General features: G+C 48.9%; 1 protein-coding gene across 1 annotated transcript in view; it reads right to left on the reverse strand.

Annotated features, from left to right (window-relative positions):
• Positions 1-2,132: 2,132 nt before the first annotated feature.
• The window catches only part of LOC134949563 (H-2 class I histocompatibility antigen, Q9 alpha chain-like), a 101,065-nt gene continuing 84,252 nt past the window's right edge, over positions 2,133-18,945 (reverse strand). Inside the window, exons 5-7 of the mRNA XM_063938221.1 lie at positions 13,210-13,320; positions 10,406-10,441; positions 2,133-6,128 (exon numbers count right to left, since the gene is read on the reverse strand). Of these exons, the coding sequence (XP_063794291.1) occupies positions 6,124-6,128; positions 10,406-10,441; positions 13,210-13,320 (152 nt within the window). The 3' untranslated portion in view covers positions 2,133-6,123. The remainder of the gene's footprint in view (positions 6,129-10,405; positions 10,442-13,209; positions 13,321-18,945) is intronic.

Raw genomic sequence — 18,945 nt, forward strand, 5'->3', positions numbered from 1 at the left:
TTCAAGCCGTCTTGAATCCTACCCGGATCTCAGTACATCTGTGCATCCGCCTCCTGGGGAAAATGGTAGTTTCTTACGAAGCGATTCAGTACGGCAGGTTTCATGCGGGGGCCTTCTAACTGGATCTGTTGGACAAATGGTCTGGAGCGCATATTCACATGCATCAGATGATTCATCTGTCGCCAAAGACCAGGATTACCCTCCTGGGGTGGCTTCAAACTTCTCACCCAGTGGAATGTCGAAAGTTCTGGAGTCAGAATTGGATTCTGCTACCATGGACGCAAGCCCCAGAGGGTGGGGTGTAGTCACCCAAGAGGAGCAGTTTCGAGGAAGATGGTCAGGCCAGGAACGCATTTTTCCAATAAACATCCTGTAACTCAGGGCTATCTACAATGCCCTTCAGCTGGCCTCGAAGGGCCTGGTATGCAAATCTTCTTGAGTTGCTGATCGAAGATCTGTGGCCTCTACTTCTTCAAGAGGATCTTCTGCAACAGGGCCTTTCGTCTATCAAGACTTACAGTACCACGGCTACATTTAACGGCATGGAAGTTGAACGGCTGATCCTAGCCAAGAGAGGGATTCCTAACATGGTCATCCCAACTATGATCCAAGCCAGGAAGGGGGTAACGTCTAAACATTACCATCGTATCTGGAAGAAATACGTCTCTTGGTGTGAGAGCAGACAATATTCTGTGGTGGAGTTTCATCTAGGATGTTGCCTGCTTTTTCTGCAGTCGGGAGTGGATGTGGGCCTACACCTAGGCTCCATAGAAGTTCACTTATCTCCCTGAGGTCCAGACGTTCTTGAAGGGTGTTCTGCACATCCAACCTCCTTTTGTGCCCCCCACGGCACCTTGGGATCTCACTTTGGTGCTGCAGTTCCTTCAGTCGAACTAGTTGAACCATTACAGGAGGTAGATGTAAAGTATCTTATGTGGATGATCGTCACACGGTTGGCCTTGGCTTCAGCAAGAGCCCCTACTTGATTTTCCATGAGGACAGAGTAGAGTTCAGGACTCATCAGTAATTTCTTCCTAAAGTGGTGTCCTGATTTCACATCAACCAACCTATTGTGGTCCCGGTTTTTACAGACACCTCTGCTACTTCAAAGTCTTGGGACGTTGTAAGGGCTTTGAAGGTGTATATTAAGCGGACAGCTCGTCTCAGGAAATCGGACTCGCTGTTCATGCTTTATGACCCCAAGAAGTTTGGGTGTTCCGCTTCAAAGCAGTCTATTGCACGCTGGATCAGGCTCACTATCCAGCATGCTTATTCCACGGCAGGTTTGCCGATTCCAAAATCTGTACAAGCCTACTCTACTAGATCGGTGGGTTCCTCCTGGGTGGCTGCCCGGGTTGTCTCGGCTTTATAGCTCTGCCAAGCAGCTACTTGGTCAGGTTTGAACACGTTTGCTAAGTTTTACAAGTTTGATACTTTGGCCTCTGAGGACCTTCAGTTTGGTCAATCAGTTCTGCAGGAACCTCAGCACTCTCCCACACGGTTTGAGAGCTTTGGTACTTTCCCATGGTAATAAATGGATTCCCAGTATCCCCTAGGATGTAAGAGAAAATAGGATTTTAATTACCTACCGGTAATTCCTTTTCTTGTAGTCCGTAGGGGATACTGAGCGCCCACCCGGTGCTTCGTTCTTTCTGCACTGTTACTTGGTTAAGTATTCTGGTTTGGTTCAGCTGTTGCTGTTCATGTTTTCTGTTTGGTTAGCATGGCTTTCCTCTTGTTCTGTGTGTGCTGGTTCGTAATCTCACCACTTTTCTTATCTATCCTTATCTCAAAGTATGTCCGTCTCCTAGGGCACAGTTTCCTAAACGGAGTCTGGTAGGAGGGCATAGAGGGAGGAGCCAGCACACACTATCAATTTCTTAAAGTGCCCATGGCTCCTAGTGGACCCGTCTATACCCCATGGTACTAAATGGATTCCCAGTATCCCCAATGGACTACGAGAAAAGGATTTACCGGTAGGCAATTAAAATCCTATTATTAGTGGCGCAATAGTAAGAAGTCATGTTTCTCTATTCTGCTGTGACTTACTCCATTAAAATGTGCTTTAATAAAATGTGAGAAGGAAGGAAAACAACGTATACTCCAGGTTATATCACATGGGATGTGTCTTTATTGCTTTTTGCGTTGTACAAAATAGTTATATATATATATATATATATATATATATTTTTTTTTTTTTTCTTTTTTTCTTTTTTTTTAAATAAATTAAATAAAAACACAGTCAGTCATATTGTCAGGGTTCGAGCCGTGTCTATCACTACCCACACACATTACAGCCTTCATACTTTTGGTTTTATTTTGTGCATTTTGATTCCATCTATTATTTTATGTCACACACAACACGGCTCAGTGAAAGGGGACACACAACACGGCTCAGTGAAAGGGGACACACAACACGGCTCAGTGAAAGGGGACACACAACACGGCTCAGTGAAAGGGGACACACAACACTGCTCAGTGAAAGGGGACACACAACACGGCTCAGTGAAAGGGGACACAAAACACGGCTCAGTGAAAGGGGACACACAACACGGCTCAGTGAAAGGGGACACACAACACGGCTCAGTGAAAGGGGACACACAACACGGCTCAGTGAAAGGGGACACACAACACGGCTCAGTGGAAGGGGACACACAACACGGCTCAGCGGAAGGGGACACACAACACGGCTCAGTGAAAGGGGACACACAACACGGCTCAGTGAAAGGGGACACACAACACTGCTCAGTGGAAGGGGACACACAACACGGCTCAGTGAAAGGGGACACAAAACACGGCTCAGTGAAAGGGGACACACAACACGGCTCAGTGAAAGGGGACACACAACACGGCTCAGTGAAAGGGGACACACAACACGGCTCAGTGGAAGGGGACACACAACACGGCTCATTGGAAGGGGACACACAACACGGTTCAGTGGAAGGGGACAGACAACACGGCTCATTGGAAGGGGACACACAACACGGTTCAGTGGAAGTGGTCACACAGTGCAGCTCAGTGGAAGGGGACACACAACGCAGCTTAGTGAAAGTGGACACACAATGCAGCTCAGGAGGGAGAGGACACACAGCATGGCTCAGAGGAAGGGGAAACAATGCAACTAAGAGGAAAGAGACACAACGTGGGTCAGTGGAATGGGGACACAACACAGCTCAATGGATGGGGACACAGAACATCAGTGGAAGGAGACACACAACATAGCTCAGTGGAAGGGAACACAACACACACAACACAGTTCAGCAGATGGGGACACATAATACCGTGTCCCATGCGGGAAAGGTTGGGAGGTCCCGCGCTCTCACCAGTGTATGGGTGCTGCGTGTGTGCACTAGCATCCTAACAGTGTGGAGAGAGGTTGGGGGTAACTCAGCTGCTCGGGAAGTGATGGGCGTGTTCTCAGAGTGTCAAGTGCGGTCACACCTCAGTGTGGGGCATAATGAGGGCATGACATGCGGCTAAGCCCCCTTTTCAGGAGCAGATGCGTATCTAGGGTAGGGCGAGTAGGGCACGTGCCCTGGGCGCCCTGGCAGGCCCAGGAGAGGGGGGCGCCGCCGGCGTCCAGGGCATCATGCCCCACTCGCCCCGTTAACCCTAAATGTGAGGGGAGGAGAGAGCGCAGCGTCTCTCCCTCCCCTCACCGCCGCTGGAAGCACTAGCAGCGCTGCCGTGTCCGGTCTCCGGCGCTAGCCAATCAGGGCTCGCGGACCGGCTCCTGATTGGCTGCCGGTCCGCGGGCTCTGATTGGCTAGCGAACCGGCGCCAGACAGCCGCCGGCGTCCGGAGACCTGGAGCGGCGAGGGGAAGGAGAGGCGCTGCGCTGCGCTCTCCTCCCCTCACAAGAAGTGAGTGACGGGGGTCCGGCGGCGGCACGGGGGGGGCCTAGCACTGTGGGGCATGTAACAGGCACTGTGGGGCATTGTATCCAGCACTGTGGGGCACTGTAACTGGCACTGTGGGGCATGTAACTGGCACTGTGGGACATTGTATCCAGCACTGTGGGGCACTGTAACTGGCACTGTAACTGGCACTGTGGGGCATTGTATCCAGCACTGCAACTGGCACTGTGGGGCACTGTAACTGGCACTGTGGGGCACTGTATCCGGCACTGTGGGGCAAGTATCTGGCACTGTGGGGCACTGTAACTGGCACTGTGGGGCACTGTAACTGGCACTGTGGGGCATGTAACAGGCACTGTGGGGCATGTAACAGGCACTGTGGGGCATTGTATCCAGCACTGTGGGGCACTGTAACTGGCACTGTTGGGCATGTAACTGGCACTGTGGGGCACTGTAACTGGCACTGTGGGGCACTGTAACTGGCACTGTGGGGCATGTAACTGGCACTGTGGGGCATGTAACAGGCACTGTGGGGCATTGTATCCAGCACTGTGGGGCACTGTAACTGGCACTGTTGGGCATGTAACTGGCACTGTGGGGCACTGTAACTGGCACTGTGGGGCACTGTAACTGGCACTGTGGGGCATTGTATCCAGCACTGCAACTGGCACTGTGGGGCACTGTAACTGGCACTGTGGGGCACTGTATCCGGCACTGTGGGGCAATGTAACTGGCACTGTGGGGCATGTATCTGGCACTGTGGGGCATGTAACTGGCACTGTGGGGCATGTAACTGGCACTGTGGGGCACTGTATCCGGCACTGTGGGGCAATGTAACTGGCACTGTGGGGCAATGTACCTGGCACTGTGGGGCAATGTACCTGGCACTGTGGGGCATGTATCTGGCACTGTGGGGCATGTAACTGGCACTGTGGGGCATGTAACTGGCACTGTGGGGCAATGTAACTGGCACTGAGTGGGGCAATGTATCCGGCACTGTGGGGCAATGTATCCGGCACTGTGGGGCAATGTAACCGGCACTGTGGGGCATGTATCTGGCACTGTGGGGCATGTATCTGGCACCGTGGGGCATGTATCTGGCACTGTGGGGCAATGTAACTGGCACTGAGTGGGGCAATGTAACTGGCACTGAGTGGGGCAATGTAACTGGCACTGAGTGGGGCAATGTAACTGGCACTGAGTGGGGCAATGTAACTGGCACTGAGTGGGGCATTGTATCCGACACTGAGTGGGGCATTGTATCCGGCACTGAGTGGGGCATTGTATCCGGCACTGAGTGGGGCATTGTATCCGGCACTGAGTGGGGCATTGTATCCGGCACTGAGTGGGGCATTGTATCCGGCACTGAGTGGGGCATTGTATCCGGCACTGAGTGGGGCATTGTATCCGGCACTGAGTGGGGCATTGTATCCGGCACTGAGTGGGGCAATGTATCCGGCACTGAGTGGGGCAATGTATCTGGCACTGAGTGGGGCATGTATCTGGCACCGTGGGGCATGTATCCGGCACATGCTTATTTTACTGGGTTTTTTTTAGGGGGGGGGGGCATTTTCCATCTTGCCCTGGGCTCCGAAAACCCTAGTTACGCCTCTGTTCAGGAGTGCACAAAGTCCTGACACCACCCTCCCAAATGTTAGGAGTTATACAAACTGAATGTTACAAAACCTCCAACAAATGCTATATACAGTGGCTGCGGCTATGGTGACACTGCAACCAATGGTATCTAATGTCAGAGCCAGTTACAGTATATGTGTTACACACACCAGTACACTGCACACACTAAACACCAGGGGTATTAGGCCTAAGATGTAGAATAGTGAAAGTAGAGCAAAATTGCAAAGAAATATAAAAAGATAATGGGCTACATGTAATAACCTAGTAGCTGCCACGGATCCCTCAGCACTATAGCACACAGAATAAAATGAGCAGAAATCAAGAGTAAAAAAATGTAACTAATATACTGTAACATAAGTTCCACTTGAACATAAAAGGAACACAACAAAGAACAGGTAGAAATGAGGTAGAGGATGGAGGTGCGGACATGAGACAGAAGGAGGAGAGGCCCTGCCTGTGAGAGCGCACAGTCTTATTATTATAACATTTCTATTTACAACAAATTCATGTAACAACGATGTAATAACTCGGTGTAACCAGGATCACAGCTCACTCAGTAACATGGGGATAAATATATCAAGTAGAACAGGACGTCTCTTCAGTTTCCTGTGTGATGCTCCTCAGTGGTTTCTTACGCTGTAAAGAAAGAAGACATTAGTGTATACTGGTATGTTTCCTGCTTATTGTACACGTTATGTTACGCAGAGTATATATGTGATTACAGTACTGTATGGTATAATGTGAATAACGGACACTACTGTGGGGTGTTACGTGAATAACGGACACTACTGTGGGGTGTAACGTGGATAACGGACACTACTGTGGGGTGTAACGTGGATAACGGACACTACTGTGGGGTGTAATGTGAATAACAGACACTACTGTGGGGTGTAATGTGAATAACGGACACTACTGGGGGGAGGGGGTGTGCACCAATGCGCTTTCTGTTTCTAACCTTCTGACTAACTACCACAACTCCACTAAACACATAGCAACGTGTATGGAGAATATAGTTTGTGTATCCGGTTCTGTGCCTGCCAGCTTTTGGTACCAACACCTCCCCTCCTGGTGCCTCAACTTTCCAGTCCCAACACTTCTCCTTTCTAATCCAGACGCTTACCCTTCCAGTCATCATGTCTCACCTTTCCAGAGCGGACACCTTCCATTTCCAGTCTTGATACCTCCCCTGTCCAATCCTGAAGGCATCCCCTTCCAGTCTTATCATCTCTCTTTTCCAAGCCCAACACTTACCCTTCCAGTCCCAACGCCTCACCTTTCCAATCCTGATGCCTATCATTTCCATTCTCGATACTGTACCTCTCCTTTCCACTCCTGAATTCATCCTCTTACAGTCTCGCTTTATTCACCTTTTCAGTCCCTACACCTCTCCTTTCCAATCCCAACACTTACCCTTCCAGTCCGGTCGCCTCACCTTTTCAATCCTGACGCCTTCCATTTCCAGTACCAATGCCTCCCTTTTCTAATCTTGAAGTCTTCTCCTTCCAGCCCCAACACCTCCCTCTGTTTGCACAGGTTTCCTCCAGGTACTCTGGTTTCCTCCCACAACCCAAATATCTGTATATGTGTGTGTGTTAACACTATGCGTGGTAGGGAACAAAGATTGTAAGCTTAACTGGGGCAGGGACTGATGTGAATGACTGAATGTTCTCTATAAAGCTCTGTGATATATATGTGTGCGTTATATAGAGAACAATTCTAACAAAAAAAATTATCAGCATTCACATGTTTCTTTGTGGCAATATGTATCACACCTACAGCCAGGGGTGTAGTGAGGATGGCGAGGGTGGAGCGAGGGAACGTGAGCTCCGGGTGTCAAAAAAGTTAGAGGATGCTCTGCCTTCCAACACACCTCCTGCGGGCCACTGTACTGGCAGCAGCAGAGCAGATGGAGGAGAGGGGACACACATTGACTTGGACACGGAGAATAGGTAGGGAACAGGGCAGGCGACACTGACAGCCAGCACATGCCGGAGCTCTGCCACCCTCTTTATATGTCTCGCTGTCTGCTTGTAGATGTGTAGCAGGGTTACTACTGTCCTGCAGCACCTCTCTCTGCCCCTGCTGCTGCTGCTGCAGCACCTCTCTCTTTCCTGGAAGCTGCAGCACATGTTTCTATTTCAGGTGCTGCTGCAGCTCTCTCTGACCTAGCTGCTACAGCACCTCTTTCTGTCCTGGTTTCTGCAGAACCTCTCTACCCCAGCTGCTGCAACACTTCCCTCTACATTGATGCTGCAGCACCTCTCTCTGCCTCAGCTGCTGCTGCAGCACCGCTCCCTGCCTCAACTGCTGCAACACCTCTCTCTGCCCCTCAGGCAGGTGCAGCACCTCTCTCTGACCCTCAGGCTGCTGCAGCAAATCTCTCTCTGCCTTTCAGGCTGCTGTAGCACAGCTTTCTCTTCCCCTCAGGCTCCTGCAGCACAGCTCTCTCTGCCCCTCAGGCTGTTGCAGCACCTTTCTTTGCCCCTCAGGCTCCTGCAGCACATCTCTCTCTGCCCACAAGCTGCTGCAGCACAGCTCTCTCAGCTTCTCAGGCTGCTGCAGCACAGCTCTCTCTGCCCCTCAGGCTGATGCAGCACAGCTCTCTCTGCCCTTCAGGCTGCTACAGCACAGCTCTATCTGCCCCTCAGGCTGATGCAGCACAGCTCTCTCTGCCCCCCAGGCTGCTGCAGCACAGCTCTCTCTGCCCCCCAGGCTGCTGCAGCACAGCTCTCTCTGCCCCCCAGGCTGCTGCAGCACAGCTCTCTCTGCCCCTCAGGCTGCTGCAGCACAGCTCTCTCTGCCCCTCAGGCTGCTGCAGCACAGCTCTCTCCGCTCCTCAGGCTGCTGCAGCACAGCTCTCTCCGCTCCTCAGGCTGCTGAAGCACATCTCTCTCTGCCCCTCAGGTTGCTGCAGCACAGCTCTCTCCGCTCCTCAGGCTGCTGCAGCACAGCTCTCTCCGCTCCTCAGGCTGCTGAAGCACATCTCTCTCTGCCCCTCAGGTTGCTGCAGCACAGCTCTCTCCGCTCCTCAGGCTGCTGCAGCACAGCTCTCTCTGCCCCTCAGGTTGCTGCAGCACAGCTCTCTCCGCTCCTCAGGCTGCTGCAGCACAGCTCTCTCCGCTCCTCAGGCTGCTGCAGCACAGCTCTCTCTGCTCCTCAGGCTGCTGCAGCACAGCTCTCTCTGCCCCTCAGGCTGCTGCAGCACAGCTCTCTCTGGCCCCCAGGCTGCTGCAGCACAGCTCTCTCTCTGCCCCTCAGGCTGCTGCAGCACAGCTCTCTCTGCCCCTCAGGTTGCTGCAGCACAGCTCTCTCCGCTCCTCAGGCTGCTGCAGCACAGCTCTCTCCGCTCCTCAGGCTGCTGCAGCACAGCTCTCTCCGCTCCTCAGGCTGCTGCAGCACAGCTCTCTCTGCCCCTCAGGCTGCTGCAGCACAGCTCTCTCTGCCCCTCAGGCTGCTGCAGCACAGCTCTCTCTGCCCTTCAGGCAATTCTGGGACATTATTTTCATTAAAGCATAGTAGGGATTATCAGGTCTGGGAGGGCAGTTCTAGGGTATTATTTTCATTGAGGCATTAATGGAATATCAAATCGAGGGGGGGGGTTTGGTGCATTATGTTCATTGAGAGTTTGGCGGGGGTTTCAGGTGTGGGGGGGGGAACATTTGGTGCATTATTTTCATTGAGGCATTGGGAGATTATCAGATCTAGGGGGGGTCAATTTTGGGGCATTATTCTCATTCAGAGATTGGTTTATCAGGTCTGTAGGGGGGGGGGTCACATTTAGGCTGGGCATATATAGTGTTTTTAATGTATTAGATTAAAACAAGTAAATAGTTATATACAGCCATACTGTGTGGCATAACATGTATAAGGGGCTGTACTGTGTGGTGTAATGTGAATTTGCACTATTCTGTGGCTATGCACCTTCCAATGAAGTCCCTGCCCCATGGGAGCTTACTATCTATGGGGGTGATTCAGACCCAATCGTAGATGTGCTAAATTTAGCACATCCATGATCAGCTTTCCTGACATGTGGGGAGACGCCCAGCACAGGGCTCCTCCGCCCCACATGTCAGGGCCGATTCCCCCCCCCGCACAAGTACAAAAGCATCGGACAGCCGCGATGCTTTTGTACTTCAGGAGTAACTTCCTGCCAGCGCAGCCCAGGTCGCAGCAACCGCGTGACGTCACACAGCTGCTGCAGCCCGTCCCCCCCAATGGTCCGGACATGCCTGCGTTGCCCGGACCGCGCCCACTAAATGGCGGCTAAACGCCGCCGGACCGCCCCCTCTCGCCCAGCGATCGCCTCTGCCTGTCAATCACATGCGCAGTTCAGGCCTGATCGCTGCTGTGCGAAAACGCACAGCACCGATCAGGTCTGAATTAGCCCCTATATTCGTTACCACACACACATTCATGCTAGGGTTAATTTTGTTGGGAGCCAATTACCCTACCAGTATATTTTTGTTTTGTGGGAGGAAACCGGAGTACCCGGAGGAAACCCACGCAAGAACGGGGAGAATATACAAACTCCACACAGTTAAAGCCATGGTGGGAATGGAACCCATGACTTCAGTGCTGTGAGGCCGTAATGCTAACCATTACACCGTCCATACTGCCATGCCCCTATATTGTTGTTGCAAGCCTTCGGCACGCACTAACCCTATGTTAAACATGGAAGGCACCCAAAGGAAACTTTCGCCCTGAGCTACCGGCCCTGTCACCAATTTAGGATTTTTAAATATTGTTTCTTTTTAAATGTAACATGTCACCACATGTTGGCTAGGCCCCCAATTCAGTACAGGGGAGGAGGTTGCCAAAACATACCCTTGCTCCAGCACCATGGCGCCTAGCTACACCTCTGCAGACACCACACATACAGATGGGGCAGAGCAGATAATAGCAATGTTACTTACTGGGGGTAGGAGTATAGAGACGACCAGGATTCACCCCTAAAACAAACACAAGAGACTGAGGTAAGAGCAGGAATATGCAGGGTCTACAATCTCTTCACAAATGAATAAACAGCATCATTACCTCATGTGTATACAGATGTGTCCTCATACACCTATATCTTCTCTGTGCTCTGAGACGCCCTGCCACAGGCAGCGATTCCTGGATGTTGTACTTATTTCTGGATTTAGCATTTACTCAACTCACAGGGTAGCTGCACTGAAAAGTCTCTTGTAGTGCCCTGGGCAGGCGCCAGCGTCCTCGGGCACTGTAGTTTTGTATCAGAAGTTATGCGAACAAGATGCATTTTTGGTACAAAGCTGTGTGGCCGGACGCATGGCAAGGCTTAGCTGAATACTCCGCTGTGTGCCAAATGGGGCTATTTGGTGCAATATGAGGACAGGGGCATGTGGACACATCTGTATTCTAAACCAGTCCTCGCATGCTCCTATATCCAAATATCCTCCCCAGAAATGTACTGCAAAGAAGTACAGCATAGAAAGACCAAGCAATAAGTATAACAACATCTCTACTGAGCTGCTACTAATCTGTATGGCTGTAGCTGTGTGTCTCTATTGTAAATATGTCTCTTTACTGCTGGAGATGGGTGTGTCTCTGTACTGCCGTAGATGGGTGTGTCTCTGTACTGCTGGAGATGGGTGTGTCTCTGTACTGCTGGAGATGGGTGTCTCTCTGTACTGCTGGAGATGGGTGTGTCTCTGTACTGCCGTAGATGGGTGTGTCTCTGTACTGCTGGAGATGGGTGTGTCTCTGTACTGCCAGAGATGGGTGTGTCTCTGTACTGCCAGAGATGGGTGTGTCTCTTTCCTGCTGCTGTAGATGGGTGTGGCTCTGTACTGCTGGAGATGGGTGTGTCTCTGTAGCGCTGGAGATGGGTGTCTCTTTACTGCTTGAAATAGGTGTTTCTCTACTGCTGCAGATGGGCGTCTCTGTAGTATTGTAGATGGGTGTGTCTCTGTAGTGCTGGAGATGGGTGTGTCTCTGTAGTGCTGGAGATGGGTGTGTCTCTGTAGTGCTGGAGATGGGTGTCTCTTTACTGCTGCAGATGGGTGTCTCTCTACTGCTGGAGATGGTTGTCTCTCTGTACTGTCGGAGATGGTTGTCTCTCTGTACTGTCGGAGATGGTTGTCTCTCTGTACTGCTCTAGATGGGTGTCTCTGTACTGCTGGAGATGGGTGTGTCTCTTTACTGCTCGAGATAGGTGTTTCTTTACTGCTGCAGGTGGGTGTCTCTCTGTAGTGCTGTAGGTGGGTGTCTCTGTACTGCTGGAGATGGGTGTGTGTCTAGTGCTGTAGATGGGTGTCTCTGTATTGCTGGAGATGGGTGTCTCTGTATTGCTGGAGATGGGTGTGTGTCTAGTGCTGTAGATGGGTGTCTCTGTATTGCTGGAGATGGGTGTCTCTGTATTGCTGGAGATGGGTGTGTGTCTGTACTGCTGTAGGTGGGTGTCTCTGTAGTGCTGGAGATGGGTGTGTGTCTGTACTACTGTAGGTGGGTGTCTCTGTAGTGCTGGAGATGGGTGTGTGTCTGCACTGCTGTAGGTGGGTATCTATGTAGTGCTGTAGATGGGTGTCTCTGTAGTGCTGTAGATGGGTGTCTCTACTGCTGTAGATGGATGTGTGTCTACTGCTGTAGGTGGGTGTCTCTGTACTGCTGTAGGTGGGTGTGTGTCTGTACTACTGTAGGTGGGTGTCTCTGTACTGCTGGAGATGGGTGTGTGTCTAGTGCTGTAGATGGGTGTCTCTGTATTGCTGGAGATGGGTGTCTCTGTATTGCTGGAGATGGGTGTGTGTCTGTACTGCTGTAGGTGGGTGTCTCTGTAGTGCTGGAGATGGGTGTGTGTCTGTACTACTGTAGGTGGGTGTCTCTGTAGTGCTGGAGATGGGTGTGTGTCTGCACTGCTGTAGGTGGGTGTCTATGTAGTGCTGTAGATGGGTGTCTCTGTAGTGCTGTAGATGGGTGTCTCTACTGCTGTAGATGGGTGTGTGTCTACTGCTGTAGGTGGGTGTATCTGTACTGCTGTAGGTGGGTGTGTGTCTGTACTACTGTAGGTGGGTGTCTCTGTAGTGCTGGAGATGGGTGTGTCTGTACTACTGTAGGTGGGTGTCTCTGTAGTGCTGGAGATGGGTGTGTGTCTGTACTGCTGTAGGTGGGTGTCTCTGTAGTGCTGTAGATGTGTGTCTCTGTAGTGCTGTAGATGGGTGTCTATGTAGTGCTGTAGATGTGTGTCTCTGTAGTGCTGTAGATGGGTGTCTATGTAGTGCTGTAGATGGGCGTGTCTCTGTAGTGCTGTAGATGGGTGTCTATGTAGTGCTGTAGATGGGCGTGTCTCTGTAGTGCTGTAGATGGGTGTCTCTGTAGTGCTGTAGATGGGCGTGTCTCTGTAGTGCTGTAGATGGGTGTCTCTGTAGTGCTGTAGATGGGCGTGTCTCTGTAGTGCTGTAGATGGGCATGTCTATGTAGTGCTGTAGATGGGTGTCTATGTAGTGCTGTAGATGGGTGTGTCTCTGTAGTGCTGTAGATGGGTGTCTATGTAGTGCTGTAGATGGGTGTCTATGTAGTGCTGTAGATGGGCGTGTCTCTGTAGTGCTGTAGATGGGTGTCTCTGTAGTGCTGTAGATGGGCGTGTCGCTGTAGTGCTGTAGATGGGCGTGTCTCTGTAGTGCTGTAGATGGGCGTGTCTCTGTAGTGCTGTAGATGTGATAGTGTTTCTGCATGTACTATCACCCTGTGATGTCACACTCACCTGAGCGTCTCCTGTATAGAATGATCCCAGTAACGGCAATGCCCAGCACTAGAAGAACAGCGATGACACCACCAATAATCCCGAGCTGTGGTGGACGATTGTCATTAGGATCTAAGAGAGAAACACAAAGTTCTCACATAATGTTACATCATATAGTGGGTGCAGGGAGGCATGTTGTGATCATACGGTAGAGAACGGCACTCAGCTGGGAATAGAGGGAAAAAATAAAACAGTAATGTGTCTACAGTCATACCTCCCTCCAGGAGGGACACAATGCTCTGCTCCTGGACTTTTCTCTTAATGTATGATTGCTGGCATCTGTATTGAACAGGTTAATGGATAAGAAAGGTGTTTCAGCACAGGTGATGGCGATCATAAATTAAAAGAAAAGTCCAGGAGCAGAGCATTGTGTCCCTCCTGGAGAGGGTCATGTTGGGAGATATGTACAGCTGTGTATGACTATACTGCAATCAGCTGGTGACAGTGTATGTAATGTGTGTCTGTAGCTGCGTATGACTATACTGCAATCAGCCAGGGGCAGTGTATGTAATGTGTGTCTGCAGATGTGTATGACTATAGTGCAATCAGCCGGGGGCAGTGTATGTGTCTGCAGCTGTGTATGACTATACTGCAATCAGCCGGGGACAGTGTATGTTATGTGTGTCTGCTGCTGTGTATGACTATACTGCAATCAGCCGGGGACAGTGTATGTAATGTGTGTCTGCAGATGTGTATGACTATAGTGCAATCAGCCGGGGGCAGTGTATGTGTCTGCAGCTGTGTATGACTATACTGCAATCAGCCGGGGACAGCGTATGTAATGTGTGTCTGCTGCTGTGTATGACTTGATAAAGTCGATTTGATTACCTTATAAAATTCACTATGGATGGGTAAGAGACTCAGTACGCTATTGGCGTATGTGGTACCGTAAGGGTACGCACTTAACGTAGCAGACGCTTAGCCGTGGTCGAGACGCACGAGCGGCACGTTCGCTCACGTCTTAATGCGTAGAGTCAAGCACGCTATAGGCTGCCGACTACCGTAATGATACGCTACCAGCGTAGCGGACACTCGGGACCACGAGGAGATCACGAGCGGCGCAGACGCTAACAAGATGACAATCAGTAAACCTTGTATGTAACACACAGAAAGGATACTCTTATGCTGTAAACCTTGTACTGAAACACTGCAGCGATATAACGCTGCTTAACCTTGTTAATACTAAAGCTGTTTGAGCGATCGAGACGCTCCTATTACCCTCTGTAATGTAATGAACACACAATACCGTGCTAAGGATCCAACACCTTTACTAACAAGCTTTTAGTTATATCGAAAAAGGTAAAACAGTTCACAAGTCATACACTACAAACTAACATATAATTCTAACAGAATATCTAGACAGAAATATACACAAAAGAGAACGATCGCAACTACTAATACATAGACTAAGTGTGAATGGCTAAGATTATACGGGTAACAAAGTGGCAACAGAGAAACATACCATACGGGGAACACCTGCAGGCGCAACCGGAATCCAGTCCTCCAATTATCAGCGATAACTGTTGAAGAGAGAGTACTGGCCGGTCTGGGGACAGTGACCCTTATATACACAACATACAGTGTACTTCAAAGGGCCCTACAACCTTATTGTTCATTGGACACAGGAATGTCTCTCTGCACTATAACAAAAGGTCATAGGTGGATTTGAACAGGTGGGTTGTGACTATTTCAAACAGCTCAGGTGGGAGGGAATCTCCGGATTCCGGCCGCATGGATAATGAACTGCAAATATAGGATATGTCCAGAAATTACTAATGGCCATAACTATATGCAGGAGCGTTTAATCTATACCTAACCAACACCGGATTGTTGCTATTAAAATACTCTTCGGTTAGGTACCAGACACCACTGTTCAACCTTAGACAGACCCTTTGTATCACGAAAAGAGGGATTCCTATGTCCATGAGCAAGTCACTTTAAACAAACTTACAGTTATTACTAAGGGGAACATTACCTATAAAACCTGCTATATGGATTTATTAAGGAGCGATTGAGTTGCTCGCTAGACGCACACAAACTCTACCGTAAGTGCACATACCATGCGCTCGAGCGCACGCCCATAGAGGCGCCGTCACGCATTTGCGAGTATGTGCACGCACGCCAGAGAAAATGCATGTGCAGCGGGCAAGCGCATGAGGTGAATATATGGCAACGTGCAGCGTGATATTTTTCTGACTTTGACAGTCCACCCTTTGGCAGTCACCAATAACTGCCACTTCTTAAAACAGTTCAAAAAGAGAAAAATATATGTCATATGTAAATACATTTCTATGATTGGGTAAGGGAGGAGAGAAGAAGGTGGGAAAAGGGTATGACCTAGTGAGATAGTAGGAGCATGTGTGTATGGATCCATGTTTGAGGGGTCATGTATCATCGTGCCGTACGTGTTTTAAATCAAGCTTCGAGGTATTGCGAAGTATACATTTGAATTCCTTCTTATCCCGTATCAAGGGTCTGTGGATCGGCTGTCAAACTTTACCGAGCTCTCTTCGGCTTTTGGTTGTAACAAAAATGGGGGAGCACATTTTAGTTGATGATACATGAATGGGGGGATATGTGATTGCTGATATCTGTGCCTATATTCCCTATCGACTATGTGTGTCATTACCTTAAGGTTGTAGAAATGAAGATAAGAAGCAATTATGGTAAATGCAGTCATAAACTATGTGAGTTTAATATACATTTGTTGATTGAGGTCTTGTCTTGTGTCTTGTCTCGATGTACATGTTGACTGTAGTCTCCCGATGCTTTTGCAATAAATGGTGAGCAAAAAGCTTTCTCAATGTCCATAGACTTACATTCTTTAAAGTATTGGGCTATCGTAAAATGTAAAGTTACTAGGGATATTGGGGGTCTATGGCATTGTCCATCAGTGGTCTGTATAAAAGGTTGTCAAATTCTTCTTCCAAGTGGATGTCTTTGTACCTTGGAGGAAAACAAAGGAGAAACAGGTGAAAGAAACGGACCGTGGAATCACATTTTCATCACAACATTGTCTCTATCGTTGGGTCATAAATCAAATTAGTCGTTGTTATTACAGTATCTTCACCTCTTAAACTCATCACTCGGGCACTACGTTTACACTTCGTTAAAACCCGAACGCATCTAAATATTAGACCGATTAATATGATGACACCCAGAATACACAAAAGAAATTTCCCTACATCCATGATAATACCTTGGGCCCATTCTCCTAAACCAGAGAACCAATTTCGTGGGTTCAACCATGACACCCAACTGGTCAGCTCATTACCCACAGCAGCAAGGGTGAGATTGTGTTTCCTTCGGAACTCCCATTTTAATTACAAGATGTCATCCATCTTTTGGTCTATGACCTCGACCGGGTCCTCAGTGCTGTTTGTAATATACGTGCAACACTTTATTCCATATTGAGTAGCCAAGGTGACACAATACCCGCCTGTCACAGCTGTGAGATAATTGAGAATCATCCTATGCTTAACCAGTTCTGTTTTGTAGGCTTGTAACTCTCTCCCAGTATACCTGAACGTGTCGTCATACATTTCAGTGATATTGTCTAATAAATTTGCAAGCGCAGATATATATCTATAATTTAACACTCCTCTGGCGGTACGAGTGATATATAACGCGAGTAGGACTTGAATCCCGGTGGATTCATGGATCAGGTCAGAGGCCGGATGCTCTGTTTTCTCTATCAGTTGCCTTTTAACGACGTGCTCGTAATGAGTGTGAGTATAAGGAGCTTGGGCACCACGGTGAATATCTTTCATTTTAGTGTGGGATACAGTCATTACCTCAGGCAGTACTTTTCCAATATAACATAACCCTTCTGAGTTTGGGGCAAGCCACTTATACGCCTTCCTCCCGCATATGAAATATGCATCATCGGGAGAACATATGGGACGGAGTAGGACATAACCATATTACAAATTTTCCATGTGAACTCTCCTAACCCTAATTCTCCCATCTGTTTAGTACACGTATCAGTTTGTACGATCTGTGCACAGTATCCTGGTGATACTTCTCCAACTCGCATGATCCTACTTCCTAAGGTGTACCTATACCGAAAGAATTTCCTATGGTCGGCTATCTGGCGTATAAGTTCTGTGTCTATGGGCAATCTGTCGGCTCTATGTGAGAATGTCATGGTTTGATTACTCCATGACACTTCCCAATTTCCCGGCTTTCGGGGATTGGAAATGTTAAAGCACACTAGGGATCTATCCACATGATATTGGTGGAGCTTCAAACTAGGAGGACTAGAGATATTAAACCTCCTGTCCACCGGCCTCCCACCACTTAGCTCAAGTACCTCTCCTACAGTTAAAGGAAATGGTACTAGTCCTGATTTGCTATGACCTTGAGGTACTTGAGAGCATACCCAACAATCTGTCTGGTTTAACACTTTACCCACTAAGGAGTGATAGTCACTCAATGGATGCCGGTCCATATGGATATTAAAACTGGATTGGCATTTCTTGATACACCCATCCTCGACTATACTGTCACAGTGCCTACAGATGCAGTTCTCTTCAGCTAACAATCCTTCACAATTTCTTCTATTGTCAATGCTACCAGATCGTTTTCTGATACTCGCCTTTACTCTGTGATTATGTTGTTCTTGAAAATCTACGCCTTCATCCAGGTCATCAGAACCCATTCCAGATCCTTTCTCAACTTCCATGGTACTCTCACCGAAACAGACTGCTCTGGTCAACATCATGGTCAACAGGAAAATCCGTATCACAGTCTCTTGGGGCAAGTCCATCTTAGAGGAGTAAAAGGTAAAAAATAAGAAGGAGGAAGGGAAATAGGAGGTAGGTGGGAACTGGAGAAAATAACAAATGGGAAAAAGAAATCTGGCTCGACAAGCTTCTGGTCTTATTATTCTCAACGCTCAGGTGTCGTCTCACTCTTCCCTGAACAGACACTCTAGTGATACAACCTCTACCGTCTGTTCTTTGTCACGGGACCTCTCTAGATCCGCAACCTTTTTACAATGAGACGTATGGACCCAAGTCTCTCTCTCGGCAACCTTCAAAGCAGTTGTGCTGGTCAATAAGACTTGATATGGTCCTTCCCATCTGTCAATAAGGCAACCTGAGCGTAGAAAATTCCGTATCATTACATAATCCCCAGGTTCAATGTCATGACAATTACTGTCTGGCAAATCAGGAATCACCAACTTTAGATTATCATTCTGATTCCTCAATTGCTTACTCATCTTAACCAAGTACTTTACGGTTACTTCATTGTTACATTTCAAATCATCCTGGGGGTTAATCATAACATGGGGTTGTCGACCAAACAGAATTTTAAAAGGAGACAGATTAAGAGGGGACCTGGGAGTGGTTCTGATGCTGTATAATACAATTGGCAAAGCTTCAGGCCACAACAGTCCTGTTTCGGTCATTACCTTGCTTAATTTATTTTTAATAGTGCCGTTTACTCTTTCCACCTTCGCACTCGCCTGGGGGCGGTACGGAGTGTGCAGCTTACTATTAATTCCCATCAACTTACACATTGTTTGAAAGACTTCACCTGTAAAGTGGGTACCCCTATCACTCTCAATGATTCTAGGGATACCGTACCTGCACACAAATTCCTGCACAATTTTCTTTGCAGTAAATACAGCGGTATTTGTGGCCGCAGGAAATGCTTCGACCCAATTTGAAAACACATCAATACAGACCAAAA

This window comes from Pseudophryne corroboree, chromosome 8, assembly GCF_028390025.1.
Source record: "Pseudophryne corroboree isolate aPseCor3 chromosome 8, aPseCor3.hap2, whole genome shotgun sequence".
Classification (NCBI taxonomy): domain Eukaryota; kingdom Metazoa; phylum Chordata; class Amphibia; order Anura; family Myobatrachidae; genus Pseudophryne; species Pseudophryne corroboree.